General features: G+C 45.9%; 1 protein-coding gene across 1 annotated transcript in view; it reads left to right on the forward strand.

Annotated features, from left to right (window-relative positions):
• Positions 1-25,956, forward strand: part of LARGE1 (LARGE xylosyl- and glucuronyltransferase 1) — a 589,914-nt gene that overhangs the window by 477,678 nt on the left and 86,280 nt on the right. The window contains 2 exon segments of the mRNA XM_060165047.1: positions 23,043-23,155; positions 24,986-25,111. Coding sequence (XP_060021030.1) covers positions 23,043-23,155; positions 24,986-25,111 — 239 coding nt within the window.

The following is a 25,956-nucleotide window of genomic DNA, read 5'->3' on the forward strand; positions in this document are numbered from 1 at the left end:
TAAGTTCCTCAAGGGTTGTAATAATTCTGTCTGTTAATTTTCCTGCTTTATCTCCTGTACCTAGAATCATTCCTGGCATATACTAGACATTGAGTAAGTATTTGTGGTCGAATGAAATAAATAATTTTGGAAGATGCTGTTTTGAAGACAGTGACATAGAACAGCGGTTATCAGTGGGGCGTTGGTGGCAGATTTGGTGCCCCAGGGGACATGGGCAATGTCCAGAGACATTTTTCGTTGTCACAGCTAGGGAGATGCTCTTGGCCTTTAGTGGGTAAAGGCCAGGGAGGCTGCCACACATCCTGCAGTGAACAGGAGAGTCTCCTACAGCGAAGAACTGTCCAGCCCAAAATGTCAGTAGTTCTGAGTCTGGGAAACCCTGACATAATGTGATGGCTGGGAAGTATGGAGGGAATTGGATTCTTCTAGAAGGAGCCATCTTTTACAGAAGGGTTCTCTGAGGGAATAACATTTGAGCTAAAGACCTGAGGAGTGGAAGTTGTCACCATGCTACAAGATGGCTTGATCTACAAGATCTAGAATAATAGCGTTCCAGGCAGAGAGAGAGGGGCGAGTGCAGAGACCCCCAAGCAGGAGTGGACCTGGATGTGTGTGTTCCTTTCGCATCATCATGCCTCACATCCCCTGGTCAGAGACATCAAGCAGGTCTTCACCAAGCCCCAGATGCTTAGCCCATGTCTGGGCCATTCCTGTTCCCCTCGCTACACTCTAGTAATGCTCAAATCAGATTCTCCAAGTGCTCAGATTCCGAATGCCATCGGTTCTGCCTTCCATGCCCTCTGAGCTCTCGATTAACATGCTTTAGAGCCATGCATCTGGTCCTGTTTTCCCGCCTTAGCTCTAGAGTTTGTAAAGACCACCAGCAGCCCAGAGTGAATCACGGCAAAGCACAGCGTCAGAGAAAAGAGCCTTCCTGGGTTGGCCTCGGCTAGCTCTCTGGTCACGTGGCCCCTGCTCTTCCTTGGGCACTCCTTCAGCCCCGCTGGCCTCCTGACAGTTGCCCAGTGCATTCCCACCCTGGGCCTCAGCCCTCTGCCCAGACTGCTCTTCTGCCAGCCTCCCGCACTGCCCCCCCCACCCGCTCATCCCATTACCTCCTTCTGTCCACTTGGATGTTATCCCCTCATGGTGGGCTTCCCTGACCATCTTATCCAAAGGAGCACCCTCGATCCCCTCACTCAGATTTATTATTTTTCATTGCACTTTCCAGCAACATTATAAAATATATACATGAAGTAAAAATATCAAATATAAAAATCAAATAAAATTTTTATTATTCCCCTGCTGCCTATTTGGTAGGCAGAATGACCCCGGCAAAGAAGTCCATGCCCTAATCCCTGGAACCTGTGATTATATTATGTTACATGGCAAAAGAGACTTTGTAGCTGTAATTACGGGCCTTAAAATAGGGAGATTATCCTGGATTATCCAGGAGGCCCAGTCTAATCACAGGAGTCCTTAAAAGCAGAGAACTTCCTCTACCTAGAAGCAGAACAGATATTGCAGAAGGAAATTCAGATTTGAAGCATGAGGAAGACTCACTGTGCCCTTACTAGTTTGAAGATAGAGAGGACAAAGTGACAAGGAACGTAAGTAGCCGTTAGGAGCCAGTAAAGTCTCCCAGCTGACAGCAAACAAGAGGGGAGCTCAGTCTTACAACCGCAAGAAACTGAATTCTGCTAACAACGTGATGAGCTTGGACTAGATTCTCCCCCCAGAGCCTCCAGATAAGATCCAAGCTGGCTGACACCTTGATTTTGACCTTGTGAGAGTCCGAGCAGAGATCCCAGCCCAGCCCAGCCCCTAGATTTCTGACCTATACAACTGTGAAGTAATACATTGATATGTTTTAAGCTCCTAAAGTAATTTGTTATGGCAGCAAGAGGAAACTCATATCCCTGACTTTGCCCATAAAAATGCAAGTTCCATGAGGGCAAGGATCTTGTTTTGTTTATTCCTGTGTCCCCATCTGGGACATGGAAAGCTCTCAATAAATATTTGTTGAATGAGTAAGTGAATTCCAGTCTTCTGGTCTCCTTCCTTTCTGGGCATGGAAGGGAGCATGGAAAGCTGCTGGTGGGAAACATTCTGTATTCCCAGTTCTTACCGTGTTGCGCATTCAGTAGGCGAAGCCCTCAGCAGGTACTGGCCTGGCATTGGACCCTGCACCAGGAGTAGAAATTAAAAATAAGATGTAGTCTCTGCTTGCACCGTCATCACCCCCTGCCCCCTACAGGTGGTCCACCGTAGACTCAAAGATCAGGAGGTTGGGCTTCCCTGGTGGCGCAGTGGTTGAGAGTCCGCCTGCCGATGCAGGGGACACGGGTTCGTGCCCCGGTCCGGGAAGATCCCACATGCTGCGGAGCGGCTGGGCCCATGAGCCATGGCCGCTGAGCCTGCGCATCCGGAGCCTGTGCTCCGCAACGGGAGAGGCCACAGCAGTTTAAGGCCCGCGTACCGCAAAAAAAAAAAAAAAAAAAAAAAAAAAAAAACATCAGGAGGTCAAGGACAATTAAATGCCATGTGGTTGGCTGCTGTGTTGGAGGGGCACATCCATGGTACAGAGAGCTAAGGTAGAGACGTGCTTGGATGCACTGAGAAGAGTGTCAGAGCCAGGAGGGCTGTAAGTGGGGAAGGTGGAGTGCATGTTCCAGGCCGACAGAGCAGCAAGTGTGGAAATACTTGGCAGGGTCAGGGAACAATGCATAGTTTGTCTATTTAATTTAATCAACGTGGACTCTGCCCAGTATACAGGGAGTGCCTAAGTGCCCAACCTCTGTCTCCATCCTTTCTAGTAGAATGGCCTTGGGCATATCCCTTCATCTTTTTTTCCATTTTGGGGGGTTTTTTGGCCGACTTTCCTCATCTGTACAATAGGGGCATCAGTACAGACTCACAGGATTGCTGGAAAGATTAAGTGAATGGAAATACCTGACAAACAGGAAGCACTCAATACAGGGTAGCTAGGATTCCTGGCCCAGCCGTGGAGATAGATGGGAGGTTCATGCAGGTAAGCAGTGAGGCTGGGAGCTGGGTAGGTCTAAGGTCTGAATGCTAAAGAGGCAGTTCAGCTTTATCCAGCAGGCTGGTGGGGTTTTAAACAACGCACAGTTTTGCTCCAGGCCCTAGGGAGAAACCACCCTCACCCAACATCCTCTTGCCATTTTTATTGTCTCCAGTTATGTCTTGTCCCTGAGCCAGGTTTTCATCTCCTAACGCAGAGGAGCAGCCTGTTCAAACGCTACGCGGAAGCTCCCATCAGCAGGCCCCGGGCACTTAACCCACCGCATTGCCTTCAGCGGCACTGGGTCCTCTGAAGTACCCTCACGACGCAGCCAAGCGCAAGCCCCGCTGCTTATCGGACTTGGTTGGGGGGACCTCTAATTATACTGAGCTGCTAAAGAGTCTTCCCAGCAGCATCCTGAAAAGATGGCAAGCTTGCCCATCGCCCGCCCTCCTGAGCCAAAGCCACTGTTCTAGAAGAGTTACTCTGTCATTCCTTCCTCCTTCCCCTTGCACGGCCTCACGGGAGAGGTGTATTTAATTTGAGGCTTCCAGAATCTGACCTTCAGTGCAAGAAGACTGCCCCCAACTTCTCCTCACCCTCTAAGAGAGATCTTTTCGCGTAAACTATTTTCCTTATAAATCATTCTTTCTATTTCCCGGGTAGTTCTGTTGATAGTCTCGTGGTTTTTCTTCCTCTTTGATAAGTAAATCACAAGGCTTCTGTGTGCTGCATGATGGGAAACAACACAAAAAGAAACCAAAAGCAAAACCAAAACTTTTCCACTGAGCTGGCCCTCACCTGCCATTGTCCAGGTGAACTAGAATGGCTGCATCTGTCAAACTGGAGAACAGGACACTGGGCGCTCCTCCTGAGTTTGTCGCCTACTGCTTGTGCATCTGGACTTAAGGCAGTCAGTCCATCTCTCCAAGCCCCAGTGTCCTCTTCTGTGAATTGAGAATAATGATTCTGTCTTAGTCCTTTTAGGCTGCTATAGCAGAATACCATAGGCTGGGGGCTTATAAGCGATGGAAATTTGTTCCTCACAGTTCTGGGGACCGGCAGATTGGAGGCGCCAGCAGATTCTGTGTCTGGTGAGGGCTCACTTCCTGGTTCATAGACGGCCGTCTTCCTGGTGGAAGGCATGAGGGAGTTTTGTGAGATCTCTTTTATAAGAGCAGCCTCCAGAACTCTGAGAAAATTAATTTCTGTTGCATAAACTACACAGTCCATGGTACTTTGCTATAGCAGCTCCAGCCACCTAACACAGAACTTAATTTCAGGGTTTTTTTGTTTTTTTTTTTTGACATAGGCAGGTGATCTCTGACTAAAAGATCCAGCTAGGCCTTTGAAGCCATGAGTGATGGACCAGCGGCTAAGTAAAGCAGAGCCCTTTCCTTGCTGTGGGTAACTCTACCTGGCTCTGGCATTTCAGCTCTGGGGCTAATTAAATTGACCTGGCCTGTTAGTGGACATAAGAGGTGGCCATTTCCCAAAAACGTTTCTGCCCCACTCTGCCGATCCACGCAAGGTCACTGGTTTCTGTGTCACTCACTCAGGTCCCAGCCACCCTGACACCTGTGTTGTTCAGTTTGCAGTGCAAGGGAGAGAAAGGGAACATGTGATCCTGAATCTTCCTGCCGTAAAGAAAACAATCGGGTATTCATTCAGTGCACGGTTTCCTGGAAGGCATATTTACGATGAGAAGAGGCATCTGATTTCCTGGAGGTCTCTCAAGTTCACAGTCCCCATCTCTTCGACTTGACTCGCGCATTCATGTGCATTCGCTCACGTAATCCCTGTTTTAGAGGAGCCGATGGTGGCACAGAGAGGCTAATTGACTTCAGAAGTTAGCAGAGCTAGTGAACAACAGAGCCGTTGCTTAAGCCTACCTTGCAGTCTCTTCTCAGGGCTTCGGTGCTTGAGATTGGTGGCGCAGTCGCTGAGATCTGTCCCAGAGGGTAAGTCCAGCCCCTTCCCCGACACACAGGAGTAGACAGCTGTGGACCACCTTGTAACCTGCTGCCATCTACGAATTGAAGGCCCAGTATTGTGTTCAGATCACCAGCTAACATTCCCTGAGCGTTTACTTTGTGCCAAGCCTATGCTAAGTGCTTTTCATGCTTGATCTCATTCAGTTCTCACTGTATTCTATGGAAGGTTTACGTGATTATTCAAAATCATACCTTAGAACATACTTCAGAATCATGGCTGCACATTGAAATCACCTGGGGAGAATTTAAAAACTGTGAGTGTAGGGCTCACCTTAAACCATCAGAACCTCTGATATGAGACCCCTCTGTCAGTAGTTTCTAAAACCATGCAGGTGTACACCTAAAACTAACATAATATTGTGAGTCAATTATACTTGAATAAAAAATAAAAATAAAATCATACAGGTGATTCCTACCTACCAGATATCCTATCTACCAGATAGGAATGCTTCCTTATCTTTCCCAGTATTGCATTATAAAGACACTCATTTGCACTTTACTACCTTTCTTTGGAAAGGTCCTAAAGGAAAGAGTACCTTTCCTCTTTATCCCCTTTGTCCTGTTTTCCTAACCATCACCAGACTCCAGGACTCCCTAGCTATTTGAATTTGTGTATATTCATTCAGCTCGAGATATTTTGAGTATTAGCTGTGGATAATATCAGGCCCCAGGCTAGGCTCTGGGGATGCTTAAGTGACACCAGAATCCTAGCCTCAGGCGGCTACTGTCAAGAAAGACCTAGGATAATGCCCTCCAGATTCATCCATGCTATCACAGATGGCAGGATTGCGGGTTTTTTTAAGGCTGAATAGTATTCCACCGTGTGTGTGTGTGTGTGTGTGTGTGTGTGTGTGTGTGTGTACACATTATATATACATATACTGAGGAAACATTTTCTTAATCTTCTTTTATAGATATTTATCTATCTCATGTTTTTCTTTATCCATTCATCCTCAAAGGACTTGTAGGTTTTTCCATATCTTGGCTATAATGCTGCAGAGAACATGGTGTGTAGCTATCTCTTCAAAATACTGATTTCAGTTTCTTTGGAGAGTTACCTATGTTACCTGTGTGATGCGATGGTTGCATTAATTGTCTTGATAATCATTCTACAACATATAGGTATGTCAGATCATCATGTTGGACACGTTAAATAATACAGTTATGTGTCGACTATTCCTCAATAAAGTTAAAATAAAACAAACCTTAAAAAAAGACTGAGGAGCAATTGCAAGGGATTATCATCCGTAAATACCCAGATGGAGGAGGTGCAGGGGTTCCCCTCCAGTGGTTTCTTTGCACCTCTGTCCTTGTCTGGATTACCATCCTGTGCTTTCCCTGGGACTGACAGAACCCAGCAAAAAAATGTGAGTGACATCGTAGAAAAGGAGAGAGCCGCCTCCTAGTCATCTCCTTGAGAGCTGTTCCTGTCAACCGCCTTTATGCTTAGACATCCCTCCTCCCCCGCCCCCACCTTGTTGCCCTGGACCCTCAATTGCCCAGTCTCCTCTTACAGCATATGCGACATTTCTCCACAGCAGGTCAGAGGTATCTGAATCAGAATGGCAAGACCGATCCTGAATTGGTTAGCAGAGCCCTGTGGGACCTGCTCTAAGTAAGGGAATCTCAGCTCAGACAATTATCTGAGAGAAATGGCTCAAGTTGCTGTCCTTCCCAGGCAAGCTTTGCCGGTCGGACCCACATGTATTCAGCGCAGATTGAATGCCCAGCGCAGTGCAGGCAGGCTCGTCGTCAGCTCTGCTCAAGGGGACAACAAAAGCAGTAGAAAACATGACTCCCGTCTTCAGGAAAAGCCTAGCATCAAGTTGCAGCAGCAGCACATATACTGAGGAAACATTTAACCCTTAATCTCATTCAGAGTCAATTTCATATCTTCCTAAGGAATGTTTAACTGTTTACAGCAGGGGTTGGTTCATGCCAGATTTACCCACCACCTACTTTTGTTTGTCTCAAGAGAGGAATGGTTTTCACATTTTTTAACAACTGAGAAGAGAAATCAAAAGACAAGTGTGTTTTGCGGCACATAAAAATATGAAATTCAAATTTCAGCGTCCAGTAATGAAGATTGATCGACACACAGCCACACCGTTCATTTTTGTTTTGTCTGTGGCTGCGCTGGGGCTAAAACTGGCAGAAGTTGAGTAGCTGCAACAGAGACTTATTGGCTCACAGGGCCAAAAATATATAGTCTGGCCCTTTAAGAAAAAGATTACCAGTGAAAGCTTGCAGCTTAGCAGAAGGAACATAATTTGGGGAATCCAGACTTGGATCAGGATCTTGCCTGTGCCACCTAGCTTTCCACAGCAGGAAGATGAGAATAAGAAGATGTCCTTAATAGGCTGTTGTGAGGATTAAATAAGCTATTGTAAACAGAGCACAGAACCCAATGATCCAGAACTAGTATAGATGCTCAGTAATTATTGGTTACTTTCACCCACCTTAGTTGTTATGCAAATATGATTTCTTTTCTAGGCACTGAAAGGACAAAATCGCATGAGATCTAGTCCTTTTTTTTTTTTTTTTCCATTTTTCTTTGATTCTAGTCCTGCTTTTAACTGGAGAGAGCCGTCTCCAAAGATAAAGGGGAAAGGAATGGAACTAATGTATGTATGTGATCTGTTAAAATCTTTCCTCCCCACCTATGAGGGAGAGAGGGAGGGAGGGAGGAAAGAAAGGAGTTACAGGTGTGATTACTCCCTAAAGTAATTAACCAGGATTCTGTGGTTGAGGATATCAGGAGCAGACCTCTCTTGAGGAGGAGATGTTTTTGTTTTTGTTTTTTTGCGGTACGCGGTCCTCTCACCGTTGTGGCCTCTCCCGTTGCGGAGCACAGGCTCCGGACGCGCAGGCTCAGCGGCCATGGCTCACGGGCCCGGCCGCTCTGCGGCATGTGGGATCCTCCAGACCAGGGCACGAACCCGTGTCCCCTGCATCGGCAGGCGGACCCTCAACCACTGCGCCACCAGGGAAGCCCAAGGAGGAGATGTTTTAGCTGAGACCCGAAGGGTGCACTGGAGCTGGCCATGGGCCTCGCCTGGAAACAAGAACCCAGCAGCCCCCGTGGGGGCACGGGCTCGCCTTGTTCTGGAACTGACTGCGGGGTGAGGGGCAGGAGAAGCTTGAGGTGAGACTGGGAATCAGGCAAGAGCTTCCTGGGCTGTGATGGGATGCTCTGGAGTTTGGATTTTGTTCTGTAACACAGTGGTAAAGACAGCCTCTAGCTGAGAACATCAGTGATCTTTTGTACATTACTAATTAGTAATAATGACTAGTGTAAGATTAATTCCTATTTATCATTCCTCGATCAATAGTTTTGCAGGACCCCCCCTTGCATGTCAATAAGCTATTTATCACTGTGCTTTGCTTTGCCTACCCATGTCTGATCCTCTCTCCAAATGCTCATATGATTGTAGGACATCAAGGGACACATTCCTAATTGTGTGTTCCAACTGTGACTTAGATGGCTACGGCAAAAGAGACTCCCAGTAGCCTTCACTTATCATTCAGTATTTCCTAGAGCGGTATTTATCGCTACATCATCTCCTCGCCCCTCTCTCTGGCCCCGCATGGCTCCGTCAGCACACAGATGGGATACTCCAGATGGCTCTGGACTGTGGAGCATGGCCGTTCCAGCACCTTCTACTGCTTTATCTTACCACACTACTCCCCCATTTCCTACCTTTTTTGGAATTATCACCAAGAGGTACCTCAAAATCTTTGTATAATTAAAGTAAAAAGCTTGTATTTGAGGAAAAAATCCACAGGAGTAATTCTGCACAGCATAGAATATTCCCCAAGGGAAACTTGCCTCTGGAGAAAAGAACTGTATCGTTGCCTCCATTTCACAGATTAGAACAGAGAAGTTAAGTGACAGTCCCAGTGTCACACAGCCAGGAAGCGTCAGAGACCAGATTCAGTCCCAAGTCTGTCTGACTTCAGACCCTAGCTCTTTGCAAAACCCTCTGCTTTGGCCCAAAGGTAGCAAGTGGGCTAAGGAGATGGGCCAGAAAGAACTTCCTGATGCAAAGTTTGTGACACTTCTGGCTATGATTGGGATATGGACAGTCATTTAACACAAGAACAGTGTTTTGACTTCCTGGCCTGATTTGTCCTGGCTCCACCCATCCTGGACGAGCTAACTGCACTGTACAGAGCCTCTAGGATCTGTTTTTAACCAGTTTATTTGTGTGTTTCAAAGCCGTTTTTCCAATTAGCCATTCAGCAGGTTAATTAACTGAACTTCTGTTAGGTACCTCTGGGCAGGTCCTCTGTCTTATTTCTGAACTCATTCATTTATTTATCAGCTCAGTTGTAAGCATTCTCTGGGTCTGTCTGCCAGGCCTGCCATAGGGATGGGTTCTCCTGCCCTGGAGAACTCAAGAGGAGACCCCGAGCAGCAAGATGAGTAGTGTTAAGGGAATAGCTTGTGGGTGGAGAAGAGACTCGTGGCCAGCTGTGCTGCAGGGTCCAGGAAGGCATCCAAAGAGAAGGCTGGGAAGGACAGGGGCCAGAGAGGGTAGGGGGTAAATGGAGGCAAGAGGGAGAAAGAGCAAATCATATTTAGCTCAGTTAGAGCTCAGAATTTCATGATTTTTTTCTTCCAGTGTTATAATTGACATACAGCGCTGTATAAGTTTAAGGTGTAGAGCATCATGATTTGACTTACATGCGTCATGAAGTGATCACCACAGTGAGTTTAGTGAACATCTATCCTCTCACATAGATACAAAAGAAAAAGAAAAAGCTATTTTTCCTTGTGACGAGAACTCCTAGGATTTACTCTCAAGTTTCGCATGTAACATACAGCAGTGTTAGCAATATTTATCTTGTATATTACATCCCTAGCACTTATGTATCTTAAAACCGGAAGTTTGTATCTTCTGACCACCTTCATCCAATGCCCCCTCCCCATATCCCACACCTCTGGTAACCACAAACCTGATCTCCTTTTCTATGAGTTTGGTTGGTTGGTTGGTTGGTTTTTAAAGTATAATTCCATGATTTTAAAGAGATTCATAATTGTTCGTAAGAGATCCAGTTATAAGAGGGCTGGGGGAAAAAAAAGTAAGCATAGCTTAGGATGACTGCATGCCCTTAAAAGCCAACACCAGGAGGCCAGCACATTCCTTTATTTTCTGATCCCCACCCTCCCAATACGGAGTCCATCCATCTGGGATCTTCTTTGGTTATCGTGATTCCTAAGAGTCCCCCAGAACAATTGCTGACAGGTAGAGCTCTCACCACGCTTCCCCTCCCCCACTTAACAGAAGCAGAAATTTGTTTCTGGGGAGACATCTCACCCTGCATTAAAGAGCTCCTTAAAAGGATAAAGGGCTTGGTTCCACTTTCCCCCGCCCCCATCCTTCTTTCTGTGTTACTGGAAAAGTCATCAAGGGAAGGACACTGATTACTCTTGCCCAAAAGCTTGAACCGGGGATCATTTTGCACATTCTTTAAAATGATTGACACCACAAAAAAGCTGGGTTTAGTTCTCCCTTCTCTTTCCCCAGCACTCAGTGCACGCCCCGCTAATCCAATTTGGAGGAAATCCTCTCCCATGAACGGGGCAGCCTGTGGGTTTGCCACATCAGGCGGGCAGAGAGCAGAGAGCACATTCATTCGTGAAGATTCAGACCCCAAAGGGTTACCACGGCCTCCTTGCCTGCCAGATTCACTTTCTAGTAGATAGGGCCCTTTGTGTGCCCACGGGAATAATGTTAATAGTGCTAGCTAACATTTATTGAGCAGTTGTTACGAATGTGATACTTCAAATGGATTATTTACTTGTTTAACGTTCACAGCAGCCCAAGAGGCAGGCACTCCTCACCATTCTGCAGCATATCAGCTCGCTCAGGGCCTTTGCACTTGCAGCTGATTCTGCCGGAGTTCTTGCCCCATTATCAGCGTGGCATGCTCCCTCGCCTCCCGCAGGTCTTTGCTTAAATAACATCCCCTTCTCAGAGAAGCCTTCGCCAGCCACCCATTGAAAATTTCAACAGGTCCCCCACCTGAGTCTTCCTGCCTTTCTGTGCTCTATCATTATCATCATATATCATCTGTATGTTTAACCTACTTTGCTTACTGTCTGTCTTCTATTCATGTAAAGCCTCCACAAGGATAAGGATTTCTGCTTTCAGAATGGGTTCTGGTACGTAGGAGACTCTCAACAGGTATCGACTGAGCGGGAATAAAAAAAAATGTAATATCACCATAACCATTTTACAGGCTAGGAAAGAGAAGTCTACAGACATTCGCACACGGGCCCCAGGTTCTATGGAGAATAAGTAATGGATCCAGAATTAATCTTCATCTCGGGCCTCCAAGTCTTTACAGCACTACAGGGCCAGCACTCGACCAAATCCAAAGCCTTCTCTAGAACTATGGTTGTTCTAGGAAACAAGGAGGCAGAACTGCCTACTCACCCCATTGAAATGTCCCCTTGAAGTCGGCTTTGGTACGATAGGGATTCGCATGAATAGAAGAGCTATCTCAGCCCCTCCTCTGCTCTGGACACTCGCTTATTGAGATCCAACTCCCCAGAAAGAATTCACTTCAGTTCAACACAAGTGCAGGTCATTATGGCCATCTTGAGCAGACCAACTGTGTGCTGTAGATGGTGTTGGAAACTGTGGGTACAGAGGACGTGAGATACAGGGCCACCTGTACATATCTACACTCACTGCATCTTGACGTCGCGGGCGTAGACTGGGTTACGTAGTGCTTTTCTGCATCTGATTACCTGTACTAGTCACGTCCTACTTCATCTTATCAACAACGGTATTAGAAAATGCATGGGCTTGGGAGCCGGATGAAACTGTGTTTGGCTTCTTACTTCTTAGCTTCTTAGTTACTTAGTATTTCTGGGATGTTTTAAGGAATAGAGGTGATGGGCATCCCTAACACAGTACCTGGGGCCCCTGCCTGGGGCCTGGCAGGTACCTAGTAGTGGGTTGCTGCCAGCTTTGTTAGCTATCAGTGTCATCATTTATTTTTGGTCAGCTTATGAGTGGTGGATTCAGTGCCTACAGGTGAATAGGAGCTTAGTTTGGGTTTTAAAAAAAATCTGACCCAGGTAATAACAGTAGCACTTATTTAATTGAAACTAGCCTTTGTGTTAGTCACTGTGCTGAGTGGTCTACTTTATCTTTTTTAATCCTTATCACAGTCCTGTGAGTTATTATTTATACCTATTTTACAGAAGAGTACACTGAACCGTAGAGCAGTAATTAGGTCACTTAACCAAGGTCATGCAGCTAGTAAGCATGGAGCTGACATGTGGATTGATGCTGGGACCTTTAATCTCTGTGGTCAGATCCCCATGTAATCCAAATATGGGACTTGGGAAGTGACTCTCTTCTTGCTATCATTCTCAAACTAGTTAAGGGAGCAACAAAAAGTATCAAAGCTGGAGTCCAAACACTTACGTTCAAGTCCTTATTCTGCCATTTGCATAAGCATCCCGACCTCAGGACCTTCAGCTCACTTCTCTGAGTCCTGGTCTCCACATTTATGGAAGATGAAGAGATTGCCCTAGATGATGTCCAGGGGTCCTTCCTACTGCATGGGCCTCTGATTCAGAGAGACAGCCCCTTCTTTCAGCCTGCTGCAAGCCTGCAGGGTCAGACACTGCCATTGGAGTCAGAAAGACCCCGATGGAGACCTCGACTCTGCCGCTCATGAGCTGTACAGCCTCAGATTCCTTACATGTAAAAGAAGCGTGACCATCCCAATTTCACAGAGGCAGTCAGGGAATTAAATGAAATAACATACATGTCACTAGTCAGGATCCCAGCATCTTATCAGGTAATTCAAGGTATTTTAATGAAGGGACAGTTTATGGGATGGACAGAGAGCCCTGAAGGTGTCGGCAAGGAGGCTGAGGCACCAGAGACCGGCAGAAGCGGCAGCTGTGACCAGCTCTGGGCCAAGAGATACGTGTTAGTTTCCTAAGGCCGCCACAGCTAAGCACCACGAACTGGATGGCTGAGATGGCAGGAACTTATCTTCTTACCATTTTGGAGGCTGGAAGTCCAAGATCAAGGGTTGGTTCCTTCTGAGGCCTCTGGCCTTTCCTCGTGAGATGGCTGTCTCGTCCCTGTGTTTGCACATGGCCGTCCCTCTGTACCTGTCTGCCCAGGTTTCCCCTTCTTATGAGGACGCTGGTCCTACTCGATTAGGAACCTCCAATGACCTCATTTTAAGTTAACACCTCTTTAAAGACCCTACCTCCAAATATAGTCACATCCTGAGGTCCTGGGTGGGGGTTAGGACTCCAACATATGAACTGGGGGAGAGGGGCACACAGTTCAGCCCATAGTGAGATACAAAGAAGAGGCGATGCTGCCAGACACCAGTGGGAACTAGAGCCGTGCCCAGAGGAAGCTGCAGGGGAGGGGAGACAGGCCCCGCTGGAAACACTGCACAGACTCGAGAGTGCGCAGGGAGGACGACACCCTCCTTCCTCCCACCCTCCAGTCTGTCGCGATGCTTCCGACAGGGAATCTGCCACCAGGGATCCCAGGCAGTTCCGTCTGTGATGGCCGTGAGCTCTGCATACCTCCCCTGCATACCTCCTGTTCTTACAGCACCTGCTTGTTCCTCGTGTGCGTGAACGATTGAATGATGAAAAGATACGTAGCGTGCCCTTCCGTGTGGGTTCACTTTGTTCAAGTTGGAAATGGCAGGAATGCTCCTCGCCCTTCCACAGTCCATTAGCTCGGCGCTCAGTCAGGCTCTAGCGCACGTGCACCTGGTCCGCACTGCCCGGCTATCCGAGCCGTCTCTCCCTTCTTGGTGAGCAAATGAAACATCATCCTGTGCAGTGAAGCATCTAGCCAGGCCAGTAGGGAGATGAAGGCTCATGATTTGTTAAAAATTAAAATCTCCGTTCCAACAAGCCAGGCAGCAGATCGGACTTCTGTTCAGGGAGTAGTTATTTTTCAGTACCTGATAGAAAGCGCGTGGGGCTGTGGACCCCCAGGCAGGCTCTGTGGCGCTGTGCTCGGCTCTTGCATCTACCTCTGGCTTTTCTGAGCATCAAAACATGCTCCCTTTTGTTCAGTGGTCGTTTTAAGATCAACACCTTGGACACTCTATATTTTTCCCCTATACAGATCCATAAAATACTTTCTTCAAACTTAAAGAGACAGGCTGGAGAGTCTTTAATAACTACCTTAACTACAGTAGGTTTGCACTCAACAGAAATGCATACAAATGACGCCAAAAGACGTGTTCAAGAATGTTTACAACGGCTTTCAAAGCTGGAAGCATCCCACGTGTCCATCAGCAAGGTAATGGATAACTAGGGTGAGATATATTCATAGTGTAGGTAACGATACAGAATTAAATGAACGGACAACAGCAGCGTGCAGTAATGCAAATGGGCTTCCCAGAAATAATACTGAGCCAAAAGGCCAGTCATAAGAAGGGTGAATACTGTATGATTTGATTTATATATAATTCAGAACCTGATAAAACTGAACTGTGGTGTAAGAATTCAGGATAATGGCAGGACAGTGGGTGTATGTGTGAATATGAGGGGGATTCTGGTCTGTTCGTGATGTTCTGTCTCTTGGTCCAGGTTCTAATTACAATGGCGATTTCACTTCGTGAAAGTTCATCACGTTGTGTACTTAGGATCTGTGTACTTCTCTGAATGTATATTATACTTCAGTAAAAAGTTTACTTATAAAAATCTTGGCTAAAATGCATTTGCCAGCCACCAAAGCCTTTATGTTCTCAGTCCTATCACAGTTCTGTTCAGTGAGAGGAAGAGATATGGTACAATTCTGTTCTCTTAAAGGACCGCTCCCCATGACATGAGATCTGAACCCACCTCCTTTTAAAGGAACCAACCTCGCTTGCCCAGAACACACCTCTCTATTTCAGTGCCCACAGCACCTCCAGATGCTTCAGAGCAGGGACCGCTGTGTTTTCCATTTCTGTGTACCTAGTGCCTGACACGTAGAAGTCGCTTGATGGACATTTATTGAATGAATTAATGAGTGAGTGAGTGACCAGCCTTTTATAAGGTCTGAGCAGCCCTTTATACTACATCCATCCGCACTTTCAGAAATCCCAGCAAAGTCAGGGAAGGCTTCAGGTGGAAGGATTTCCATCTTCTCTCTCTGATAAAGAGCTTTTGAGGAAAAAAAACACTTATAAATTAAAAGGTTCTACTTTCGCTTTTTATGATCAAAAGTGAGTCGTAGGTAAAATCAGGGGATTTTAAAGTAGGTGAACTTTTATAAACTCACCTTCTATTGGGTCATCATGCATGAGAAGAGGACTCTAGTGCTTCAAAGCAGAAGAGAGGAAAGTCGAAGTTATGTGGGTCATTGTCATAAACATTTCCACGATGAGGGCCAGCATCTTCCCCAGAGCCTCCTGTGTAGCCAACCACTCAGTGCCCACTTAAAGTTTTCTTTCTCTGGTTCAAGCCAATGAAGCCACAAGAAATGCTAAAGGACCAAAGAATAAATCTTCATTTTCGTGTATCAGCCCTTACAGTGCAGGTGGAGAGCTGAGAAAATGCAGGTGGAAGTGAAGGGAAAAACAATATTCTACCAGCTTCCTGGGGGAGAGCAGGGGCGCGGGGAAGAGGTCCTGGTAAATAAGTCTAGAAGGTGTTGGATGTGGTAACCACCTCTGAGATTCGCCATACGCACACTGCTAAAACCAACACTGTTTAACTTCATTTAACCCACTATCTACTAAACTTATTTAACACAGCTAACTACCTGCTTCCCACAACACCTATTAGCATCCTGCAGAAGGCCATGGAAAACACTGCCTTGAGGAATAAAAGGTTTAATCTGAAACCTACTCTGAACTGGTCTGAAGACATCAGGGAGCCACTTTGGACCTCAGTTTCTTCTTCTGAATTAAGGAAGCACGTGATCAGAATTGACCAGGTCAGTTCTAGCCGTATTCTTTAGCTTGGCTGAAGGATGAAAACTGGCTCCATGGAAAGAAAGAAAGAAAGAAAGAAGACAATGGTAGAACCTCCTCTTAAACAGCAGGTTTTCATAACATGAGCTTAAGGTTGTCCATTCGCTGAAGGGGTTTTAAGGCGTTCTCCTGGCCTGCAAGAGGTGGTCCAACACAGGCTGCGAGGTTGTGGACTCAGATGCAGAAAGAAGAGGATTTCTGTGCCGTGTGGGAGGGAGAGTTGATGTAAGTTAGCTCTGGAACGGTGCGCTGATTGAAATAGTTCTTGACTGCCCCCCATGGTCCCTTATACCTGGTTAGAGCCCACCTGTGCGAGCAGCTTCAGTCACACAGGGCCACCCTGCCTCTCCTGGCCTTGTACGCTTGGTCTCTCCCAGGTTCTGACACATGTAGTCTGGTTCTGGCCTGTGGTCTTCACAGAGCTCCCCAAACGTTCACATTACTGTTCCTCCAGGAGCTCCCTGACTTGTTTTGGTTTTAGGCCACCGATTCAGCAAAGTCTCGCCATATTTACTATGGGCATGTACGCAGACACACACGCACACCAGGAGGCAGCATGGCGTGGCTGAAAGACCACAGGTCTAAGAGTGAGACTAATTTTGCCACTCACTAGCTAAGTGCGAGCCTTAGTTTCTTCGTCTCAAAAATGGGGATAATTCCATTGACCTAGCAGGCTTGTCATAAGAGTCAGAGGTCATCTAGGTTAGGCACCTTGTCTTCAGGATACAGCAGTTGCTTCATAAATAGTAGGTGACAGTCATCAGCATTGTCACCATTTTTAGTCTGTTCTCCCTTTTACAGTCGCATTGGTAAAAATCAATATCTGGCTCATTTTTTTAAAAAAGCATTATTTTCTCTCTCCACATCCACATCCAGCTTCCTTTCCCTGCCATATTGGCTACCGAGATGTTACTACATACTCAGTTTGGGAAAAAAAACATTGTCCTCTGATCCACAGATGAAACAACGCCCTTCCTCTGGACCAGATGTTCACAGGAGAAGCCTTTGATTTTTAATTTATTTATTCATTTATTTATTTAGTGTTGGTCTCTTAAGCTCCCACCCAGCACGGCAGGAGAAGGTAAGGCTGTGTGAGCCCCATGCATCCCAGCCAGCTCCCTTGGGAGGGCCTTTCAAATTCAAGGCCTGCTGCCTCTGTGCAGAGTGCTGGCCTCCAGGGCAAAGGGCTTGCGCCATGCTCCCAGACCTCAGCGGCAAGTATGGAAAGGGCAGATCGCGCAGCAGCAAAGGCCAGAGTCAAGCTTTTTGGCACTCCTGTCCCCCTGACAGCAGGGAAGCAGTGTCAACATCTGTCTGGGGGCACTTATTCCAAAGCCAAAGCTGTGTTGTTTCAGCTTGAAAGGGTCCCATTTCAGAAGGAGCCATTTTCATCATTTTAACTAGGATTCACTTAAAAAGCTTGTTCCCACATTGCCTGTGTGCACACGATTTGTATTAATTCGAGTGGGAATCAAGCAAGTTTAATGCGTGATAATTAGGTACCTTAATGAAGAAATGTATAGTCTCTGTAACTGTTATTTACAAACTTTTAGGTACCACTTCATATTTCCGAAGGCCTTCACAGTCATTAATTAGGGTATCTCCCCAGCACCATAGGAGTTAGGTCAATAAGTAGTTAGAGTTATGTTTCCCTGGAAATGTTGTTTTTTTTAGCTCTTGTACAATCTGGGTACAAACTCCCAACCTTTGAAGAAACAGGCAGATTCTGTTGTAAGTACATATTCATGTGATTATATTTGACAGGTTCAACAGACTCCTTAGCTGCTTAAGAACGTAATTTACTCACATGATTGTTCTTGGGGTGGATTTTCTTTCCATCAATTTCTTTTCTTCCTGTGGGTTGTATCCCTTAGTGGCCACTTGCAATAACCCCAAGGGACATCTTAGTCATGCTGGTGGTGACACCCTAAGTGACTATTGACAGAAGACTAAGAAGCAATATGGACCTGGCAATATGTCACAATTTTTAAGTGTCCAGTGCATTCTACACGCACAAGGAGATTTTTAGAGAGACCAGTGAGTTCAGGCTCATAGAGGAGTTTGGGGTATGGACATTTATTCTCAATGAATATTTATCAAGTCAGCAATATTGAGTACTGTTCCTACTGTACTCAGTACTTTTTTTTTTTTTTTTTTTTTTTTGCTGTACGTGGGCCTCTCACTGTTGTGGCCTCTCCTGTTGCGGAGCACAGGCTCTGGACGCGCAGGCTCAGCGGCCATGGCTCACGGGCCCAGCTGCTCCGTGGCATGTGGGATCTTCCCTGACCGGGGCACGAACCCGTGTACCCTGCATCGGCAGGCAGACTCTCAACCACTGCGCCACCAGGGAAGCCCAGTACGTTTTTTTTTTTTTTTGGACTTTTCATAGGATCTTTACTTCAAGATAGGAAATAATAAATCATGGCATATACCAGATGCTTTTAAAGATATAATTTTTAAGCCCTTATAATCATCTTGGAGCTAATGTGGGATTGTCCCCTTATTACAAATAAGGAACTGGGGCTCAGGATCCCAGTGGCTTTTTTAAAGAGATATTGCAATAAGTGATCATATCAGGCCTCAAACCCAGGACTTACGTTTCCAAGTCCAGCACAGTTTTCATGTTACATACAGCTCCCTTCTGTGATAGCTACAAAAATGCCTGTGTTGCTGGAATTCATTCTACTGCATCAGTGTGAGGATACGGGGATGTTTATTACACAAATAACCTGTGGTTAATTATAGATCTATGAGCAAAGACAGATGTTTTCACCCATGCTAGACAACTTTATGCAGCCTCTTTTTAATTGTCTTTTTTGAGAGAAGAGAGGGAAATGGGTCATTACCTTTTAAGGTCTGCTATTCAAATGTGGTAGAAAAGATCTGCTGCCTGATTGACATTCACAGCCCTGAAGGGAGAAGTCTGTCTGGCCTGACCTTCAGCAGGTAATCCTCTGCCTCTTTTAGATTTCAGTTTCCACATCAGTTATTTCAGGAAGCTTTTCCCTAATGGTCCCTCCACACCCAGATCACAATCAGTTCCTCTGTCCCCGGCTCCCCACGGTTCTTCACACATCTCCTATCTGTCACTGTTTTCCATTTTCTTGGTTACCCATCTCCCTTCCCTGTTAGGCCTTGCTCCCCAGGAACAAGGACTGTGTTTTACGAACTGCTGAGTCCCCAGTTAACCCAGTGAATAGAACTGTAGGAGTTACTCAAAAGGTGCCTCTAAAATGAATTGTGTGTACATTATATTTCAACATCTGTATGCGCTGCAGTGTGCTCACCACCAAAAGTTTAGTTTCCATCCATCACCCTACAGTTGACCCCTTTTATCCATTTCACCCTCTCCACCTTCCCCTCTGATAACCACGACGCTATTCTCTGTATCTATGTGTGTATAATGTTGTACACATGAAATTTTATATAGTGTTATAAACCAATGTTACCCCCATCAATTTTTTTTAAAAACAAATTTCAGTTAGGTTGTACATAGTAGGTGCTCAACAAATAACTGTTGACTGAGTGAGTAAAAGAAGAGATGTGAAAGGCACTTTAAATGTAGACTCCATGAGTCTCTGTGATGGCCTAATTTGTAAGAGAAAAGGAAGATGAGGCAATTCAAGATGTTTCAAGACAAATAGCACCATCAACACAGCAATCCTTGTACAACATGGGAGGCTGTACCCCAGCTGAGCGCTCGGAAGTGTGCCCAGTGAATTGGGATTAGGATGTTTATTGCAGCATTGTTTATAAGAACAGAAACATGGGAAACAGCCAAAATGTCCTTCAGCAGCGGAATGCACAAGTAAACTGTGGTGCAGCTATACAAGGAATGAATAAAGTGATTACAATGAATAAACTAGATGCTGAAACCGTAACATGGTTAACTCTTAAAAGCCATAACATTGGGTGAAAAGGTAAGTTAGAGTAGAAAATATGCACTGGGAAACATACTGAAAATGCCATATATTGTTTATTAATATATGCATAGAGAATACAAATTAAAAAAAACATGCAGGGAAATGAAACCCAGTCACTCCAGGATACTGGTTACCCTTGGGAGAGGGAGGGCTACAGTGAGATGGTGGAGCTTCTCATTTACCTGTGACATTTTATTATGAACAGCAAATGTGGCAGTATGTTAACATCTATTAAATCGGGATGGTAGGTATTTGTCATATTAGTTTTGGTACTTTTCTGTTAGTTTGAAATAGTTCATGCTTCTAAAAGTTAAATTAAAATCACACAAAGGAGAAGGTTGGGTAACTGGGAGAAGGACCCTACATTTCTGCCTTTAGTCTTCTGTTCTGGACCATCCCCCCACCTCTTTTCAACTAGCCTGGCAAACTGTATGGAGTCACATCTGCCACTTAGGACTTGCTAAGTCTTAACACCGTTGAAAAGCATCAATTCTCAGTCAGTCTCCAGAGACTGATAGATCTACCATTGATGCCTCCAGAGGCTTTCAATCTTTCGTCATTGTTTATAGTTTCTGCATTCCTCATTTTTTCTATATATTGGAGCATCTAGCCCTAATTCTAAATCTAATTAGCATTAGTTTCTGCAATAAGATTTAGTGGAATTCTCTTTCATATGTGGGACTGGAATCTATTTTCTTGAATCCGTCACTATATTCTCTTGTTTTGTAACACTGTCAATTTTTCTTTCCTTTCTCCCCCAAAGAAGCAATCAAATAATACCCTTGTGGTGAATTTTGCTATTTCTAAAATTCCTCCCGTGTTTGGGGAACACTTTCAGTGGTGTGCTGGACCTAACTCCCCCTAGCTCAGGAGGGCCAATTGTGCTCAGTCCTTCCCAACTGCTTGTTTGATGACATCACATCAGTAGCTGGAAATCGGCCACAATGAGAGTATTTACACCATGGCAATCAGCAGTCGCTACAAATCTAGGTTTGGGGTGTTTTTCCCCTGAAGAGCTAGCTGGTGGTTAAACATTTACCAGCCTACCACTAGGGGGCGTGGCAGTTTTCTGAGTTTGCAAGGCAAGTAGCATTTTCCTCCTTTTACCCAGGTAGAAACCAAAAGTCAGAAAAGGAGAAGGCCTTGGCCTGAGTCACAGAACTCCCCAGAGGCATTGCTGGGGCTCTGGTCTGTGTGGTATAGCTGAAGAAGCACCAGCTTTGGAGTCAGGCAGATCTGAGTTCGGATCTCGTAGAGCTGCTCTTGTACTGTGAACTGTTCAAGTGTCTGACCCACCCGCCCCCCTCAGTTTCCCCACCTGCAAAATAAGGATGACAATATTTACCTTATCGATGTGCAAAAAAACCTAACAAAGCACAAGGGAGATATGCAATAAATATGCTTTGCCCTTCTGACTTACAAGTTCAGATCTCTGTGTATTATCCTATTCTTCCCATAACCATATATATTTTATTTCAACTCTCTCCCTGAACAAACACCTTTCACTAAATAGTGAATACTCTTTTGGGCTTCCCTGGTGGTGCAGTGGTTAAGAATCCGCCCGCCAATGCAGGGGACACGGGTTCGAGCCTCGGTCCGGGAAGATCCCACATGCTGCAGAGTAACTAAGCCCGTGCGCCACAACTACTAAGCCTGCGCTCTACAGCCCGCGAGCCACAACTACTGAGCCTGCGCTCTAGAGCCCGCGAGCCACAACTACTGAGCCTACGCTCTAGAGCCCGTGCTCCGCAGAGAAGCCACCGCAATGAGAAGCCCGCTCGCGGTAACCAAGAGCCACCACAGCCAAAAATAAATAAATAAATAACTTTTTTTTTTTAAAGAATAGTGAATATACTTTTTCTCCAAGTATGTGCCACTGGAATAAGTAGAAAAAAGTCTCAGTGTTGACATTTATGTGTGATTTGGGGAATCAGTTTCTTTCCAGCAGTCTTAGAAAACGCACTAGGTATCAACTAAGATCATTTTTCAGCTGCCTGGAGTTTTCTCCGCTGACTGTTTTGCTGAGCTAAGCTTCCTGAGGAGTATTGATTGGGGAGGGCATCACGGCCACAGTTCCATCCACCAAAGTAACTGCAGCGGCCTGCAGGGACCTTCTCTTGGCCGTTCGTGCTCTGTGCTCTGTACTGTCTCTGCATGCTCTCACCGACCTGCTGGTAGACATTTGCTCCTACGCCATTCAGCTAAGCCAAAATGTATTTTTCTTTTTAGACTTTTACTAATGTATTTTTACCTGAATAATACATTTAGTTGTTTTTAACATTTTAAAAAATACAAAGGTGTAAACAAGGGCAATTTCCCTTCCTAGACGATCCCCCCCTTCGTTCAGGTCCCTCCCCATGAAAACTAACCGCAAAAAAAGAAGGTGGCAAGGAGGAGGAAGCAGCCTCTGACTATCAGTATCTTATGAACCCAAAGGCTCTTGGAGCCCCATCTTGAACACCCAGCATCAGCACAGCCTTCACCATAGTTTCCATCTGTGTTGATTCTGTTGGACCAAAGAAGTCTGTTGAAACCAGGAATACTGCAACGAGCTCATATGGCTTATCAGTAGGTATAAAGCAAATTGGCAAAGACATACCCAGAATAAAGTCAGAGAGGATCTGCTTTGTTTCTGTAAAGATAAATGGCATATGTTGTATAAACACCATCCATCAGCTAACCCTAGGTAGGTTGTCATATATCCGGAGAAAAACATAAGAGAGAATCTGTGCTTACAGGTGATGTGCTATGTGTCAGGTGCAGTGCTAGGCTTTTTTTTTTTTTGGTGGTAAAATAAGCATAACATAAAAATGCCGTCTTAACCGTGTTTAAGTGTACAGTTCAGTGGCGTTTGGTGCATTGACGTTGTTGTGCAGCCATCATCTCCAGGGAGCGCTGGGCTCCTTTGCCCGTCTCACTTAGTCCTCGGGACAGCTGCTGAGGTCTGTGTTAATGTTCTCCATACAATGAGGCTATTTCAGAGAGATTGTTTAACGTCTCATCCTGAGTACCCGGCAGAGCCTGGGGTGAATCCAGATGTGTTCATCTCCAAAACACGTAGACAGGCGTGCCTGGCTGTCTCTCTTACTGTCGTATTTTTCCTCTCTTCCATCCTATACTGTTGTCTAGGGGTGATCCTGCTGCTTCTGGATAAGCTGCGGAAGATGAAGTGGGAGCAGATGTGGAGGCTGACTGCAGAGAGGGAGTTGATGGGCATGCTCTCCACATCCTTAGCTGATCAGGTAAGTAGGCAGCTTAGAAGGTACGGTTATTCCTGAGCACCCTGCTGCTGTGTCTCAAACTTGCAAGTGGCTGAGTCTGCATTATTCTTCCAGATCTGTATGACTGCTTACTTGGATAGATCTGCCCTGTACTTGCCAGCCTGAGACGACAGCACTCCCCTTAGTTCATTCCCCTTGTTCGTTCGTGTGCGTGTTCAGCAGACTTGCCCTGCACACTGCGCGTGCCAGGGAATACGTTCAGAAATAGGATTACGGAGATAAATGAAGGACACAGTCCTTGGCCTCAGAGAGCTCATAGTTTATTGAAGAAGAGTCATAAGTAAATGATAATTTGGTGTGTTAGGAGGTCACAGTCTTCATCTTGGTGTAGACTATCCAGTGCCTGCCCCCTGAGATTCCAGAATACCAAGGCATATTTCCCAGGCAAGATTCCATTTTCCTTTCTGGCAAATAGAATCTAACTTTTGAAGCAAAGCCTTTTGCTTAGATCCTATACTATGACCCCATCCTCAAGGGAAATGCATTTAAAGAGAAGGGACAAACCTCCTTGGCTGGTGAAACCAGCTTTTAATCCAGGCAATCTGAAAAAACCCATGAACTCCACCAAACTATTAACATAAATTCATTTAAACCCCATTTCTCATTTTGGCTAAGAAATACAGAGGCCTGAGCCTTTGCCCTTGAGTCTACCAGGGTCACACATCTAGATTATGAGTTTCCCATGGTATAAATGGCCGTCTTGAAATGTAAAGACGATTTCTCTGAGTTCTCTGCATTTTATCCTTTCCTGTTTAACCAAAAAGCAAGCTCGCTCCCTGTTTTTGTTCAACATTCAGTTGTCTGATTCGTTGAATTTTTGCAAAGTTTTCTAACGTGGAGGAAACAAGAAACTCTGTGGTGTTAGTTTACTATTTTTTTTAGCATTGTTGTTACTCTGTATTTCCCGAGCAGCCAGAAACTAATTTCCTTTTTCAAACGTGAGATATGGTATAATGAAGGAGTTAAAAATTACCCAGGTAGCTGTTTTAAACCTGAGGGGAAAATTGTCCTCCATCATCATATTTCAAGTCAGGTCATAATGACTTGAGTATGTCCCCAAAAGCTAGCAATTGCCTGTCCATGTCCATGGAGGATAGTTGATTCAGCCATCGCCTTCTGCGAAGGCCCATAATTCACCTCCCGACACCACCTGTCAGCAGCTAGTTAATATGTGTGGCCTGGCTGGTGCAAGAGCTTGGAGAAGAGCCGGCAAGAAGTAAAGCCTCCCTAGAAAAGTCAGAGTTGGATTTGGAAATGCGGAGCACGGGCACAGGCACCCTGGCCCGCAGGAATCCCGGGTTGCATCCATCATCGAGTCTGCCCAGCGCCCCAGGGAATGCCGCTGAAGCAGGATATATCATTTGTCTCAGCCCCTCAATAAGGAGAGCAACCTGTCATCACGCAGTTTCCTCTCCAGGAGGCTCAGGATGGATGACAACAGGGTTCCTCGGTGAGGTGAGAAGAGGGGCGGAAAAGTGACTTCATTTATTTTATGCTGGCTCGGGTGGAAAAGACGCTCCGTGTCTGCCCCCTTTGCTGGACGGTGCTCACTGAGACCAGCAGGACCCGTGAGCTTCAAGTCAGTGTGGGGCATTCCCCCCTCTCTATCCAAACATGACTGCTTGGTTTCTAGAGATAAAAGGCAAAGGAGATGCCCTGCAGTGCAAGTGAGCCTGTGCTCTGAGCCGGAGGCTCAAGAGATTGCACAGGAGATGTGGTGCCTCAAGAGCCAGCATCACAAGCTGAGCCCATCTGACTGTTGTGACCGTATCTCTGGCTTTTATCCCCTAGGATATTTTCAACGCTGTCATCAAACAAAACCCCTTCCTCGTGTATCAGCTCCCCTGCTTCTGGAACGTGCAGCTGTCAGACCACACCCGCTCTGAGCAGTGCTACAGAGACGTGTCTGATCTAAAGGTAGGGTAAGGAAGGCCCTGGTGGGCGGTGGCAGAGGGAAGCTGGATGGGGCAGCGCCGTTCAGGGGAATGATTGGCTCGGAGCTTTGTGTGCAGTGTGGTGAGAGAGAGAGAGAGAGAGAAGGGTGCAGAAGAGCAGAAAGAATGGGCTTTTATGCTTTGTTTTGTTCCCCCCCACCCCGCCCTGTTTTGGCTTTCTGGAAAGCATCAGGCCTCCCAGCACAAGAACCAGCATGTGTGGTTACTCTTCCTGCTACCTGCTGCTAGCTGTTTTGGTTCATGTTGGCTCATTTAATTCAAATGAAAACATTTATTGAGGGCCTCCTTTGTGCCAGGTGCTGTAGATATGGATATGAATAACTTCTTTTCTACTTTCAAATCATTCTTGGCAGAGAGGAGCAGAGAAACATGTAAGGAAATAAATGTAAAAAAAGATGACAGATGCTATGATAGTTGTGGATGAGGTGAGATGCCAGCAGGGAGAAAGGACAGTGACAGAAAAGCCTTTATCATTGGTCTCTAAGTACCAAACACAGTGGTAAGGCCTGACAGGAGATAGACAAAGAAGAAGGGGTGTGTGTATCAATTACCTACTGCCACAGATAATGCTGCGTAACAAACTATTCTAATAGGGGCTTAAATCATCAACCATGTATTTAGTTGATGAGTCCACAGGTTGACTGGATGGTTGTCTGATAGTCACTGGCTTAGCCAAATGTCTGTGGTCAGCTTCAGATGGGGTGGCTGTGGCTAGGGCAACTTGGTTCTCCTCCAGTGTCTCCTGTGTCCTGTCAGCAGGCCAGTCTAGCTCGTTCTCATGGCAAAGCAGAGGTGGAAAAGGAAGCC

Source organism: Lagenorhynchus albirostris, chromosome 11, assembly GCF_949774975.1.
Source record: "Lagenorhynchus albirostris chromosome 11, mLagAlb1.1, whole genome shotgun sequence".
Lineage (NCBI taxonomy): Eukaryota > Metazoa > Chordata > Mammalia > Artiodactyla > Delphinidae > Lagenorhynchus > Lagenorhynchus albirostris.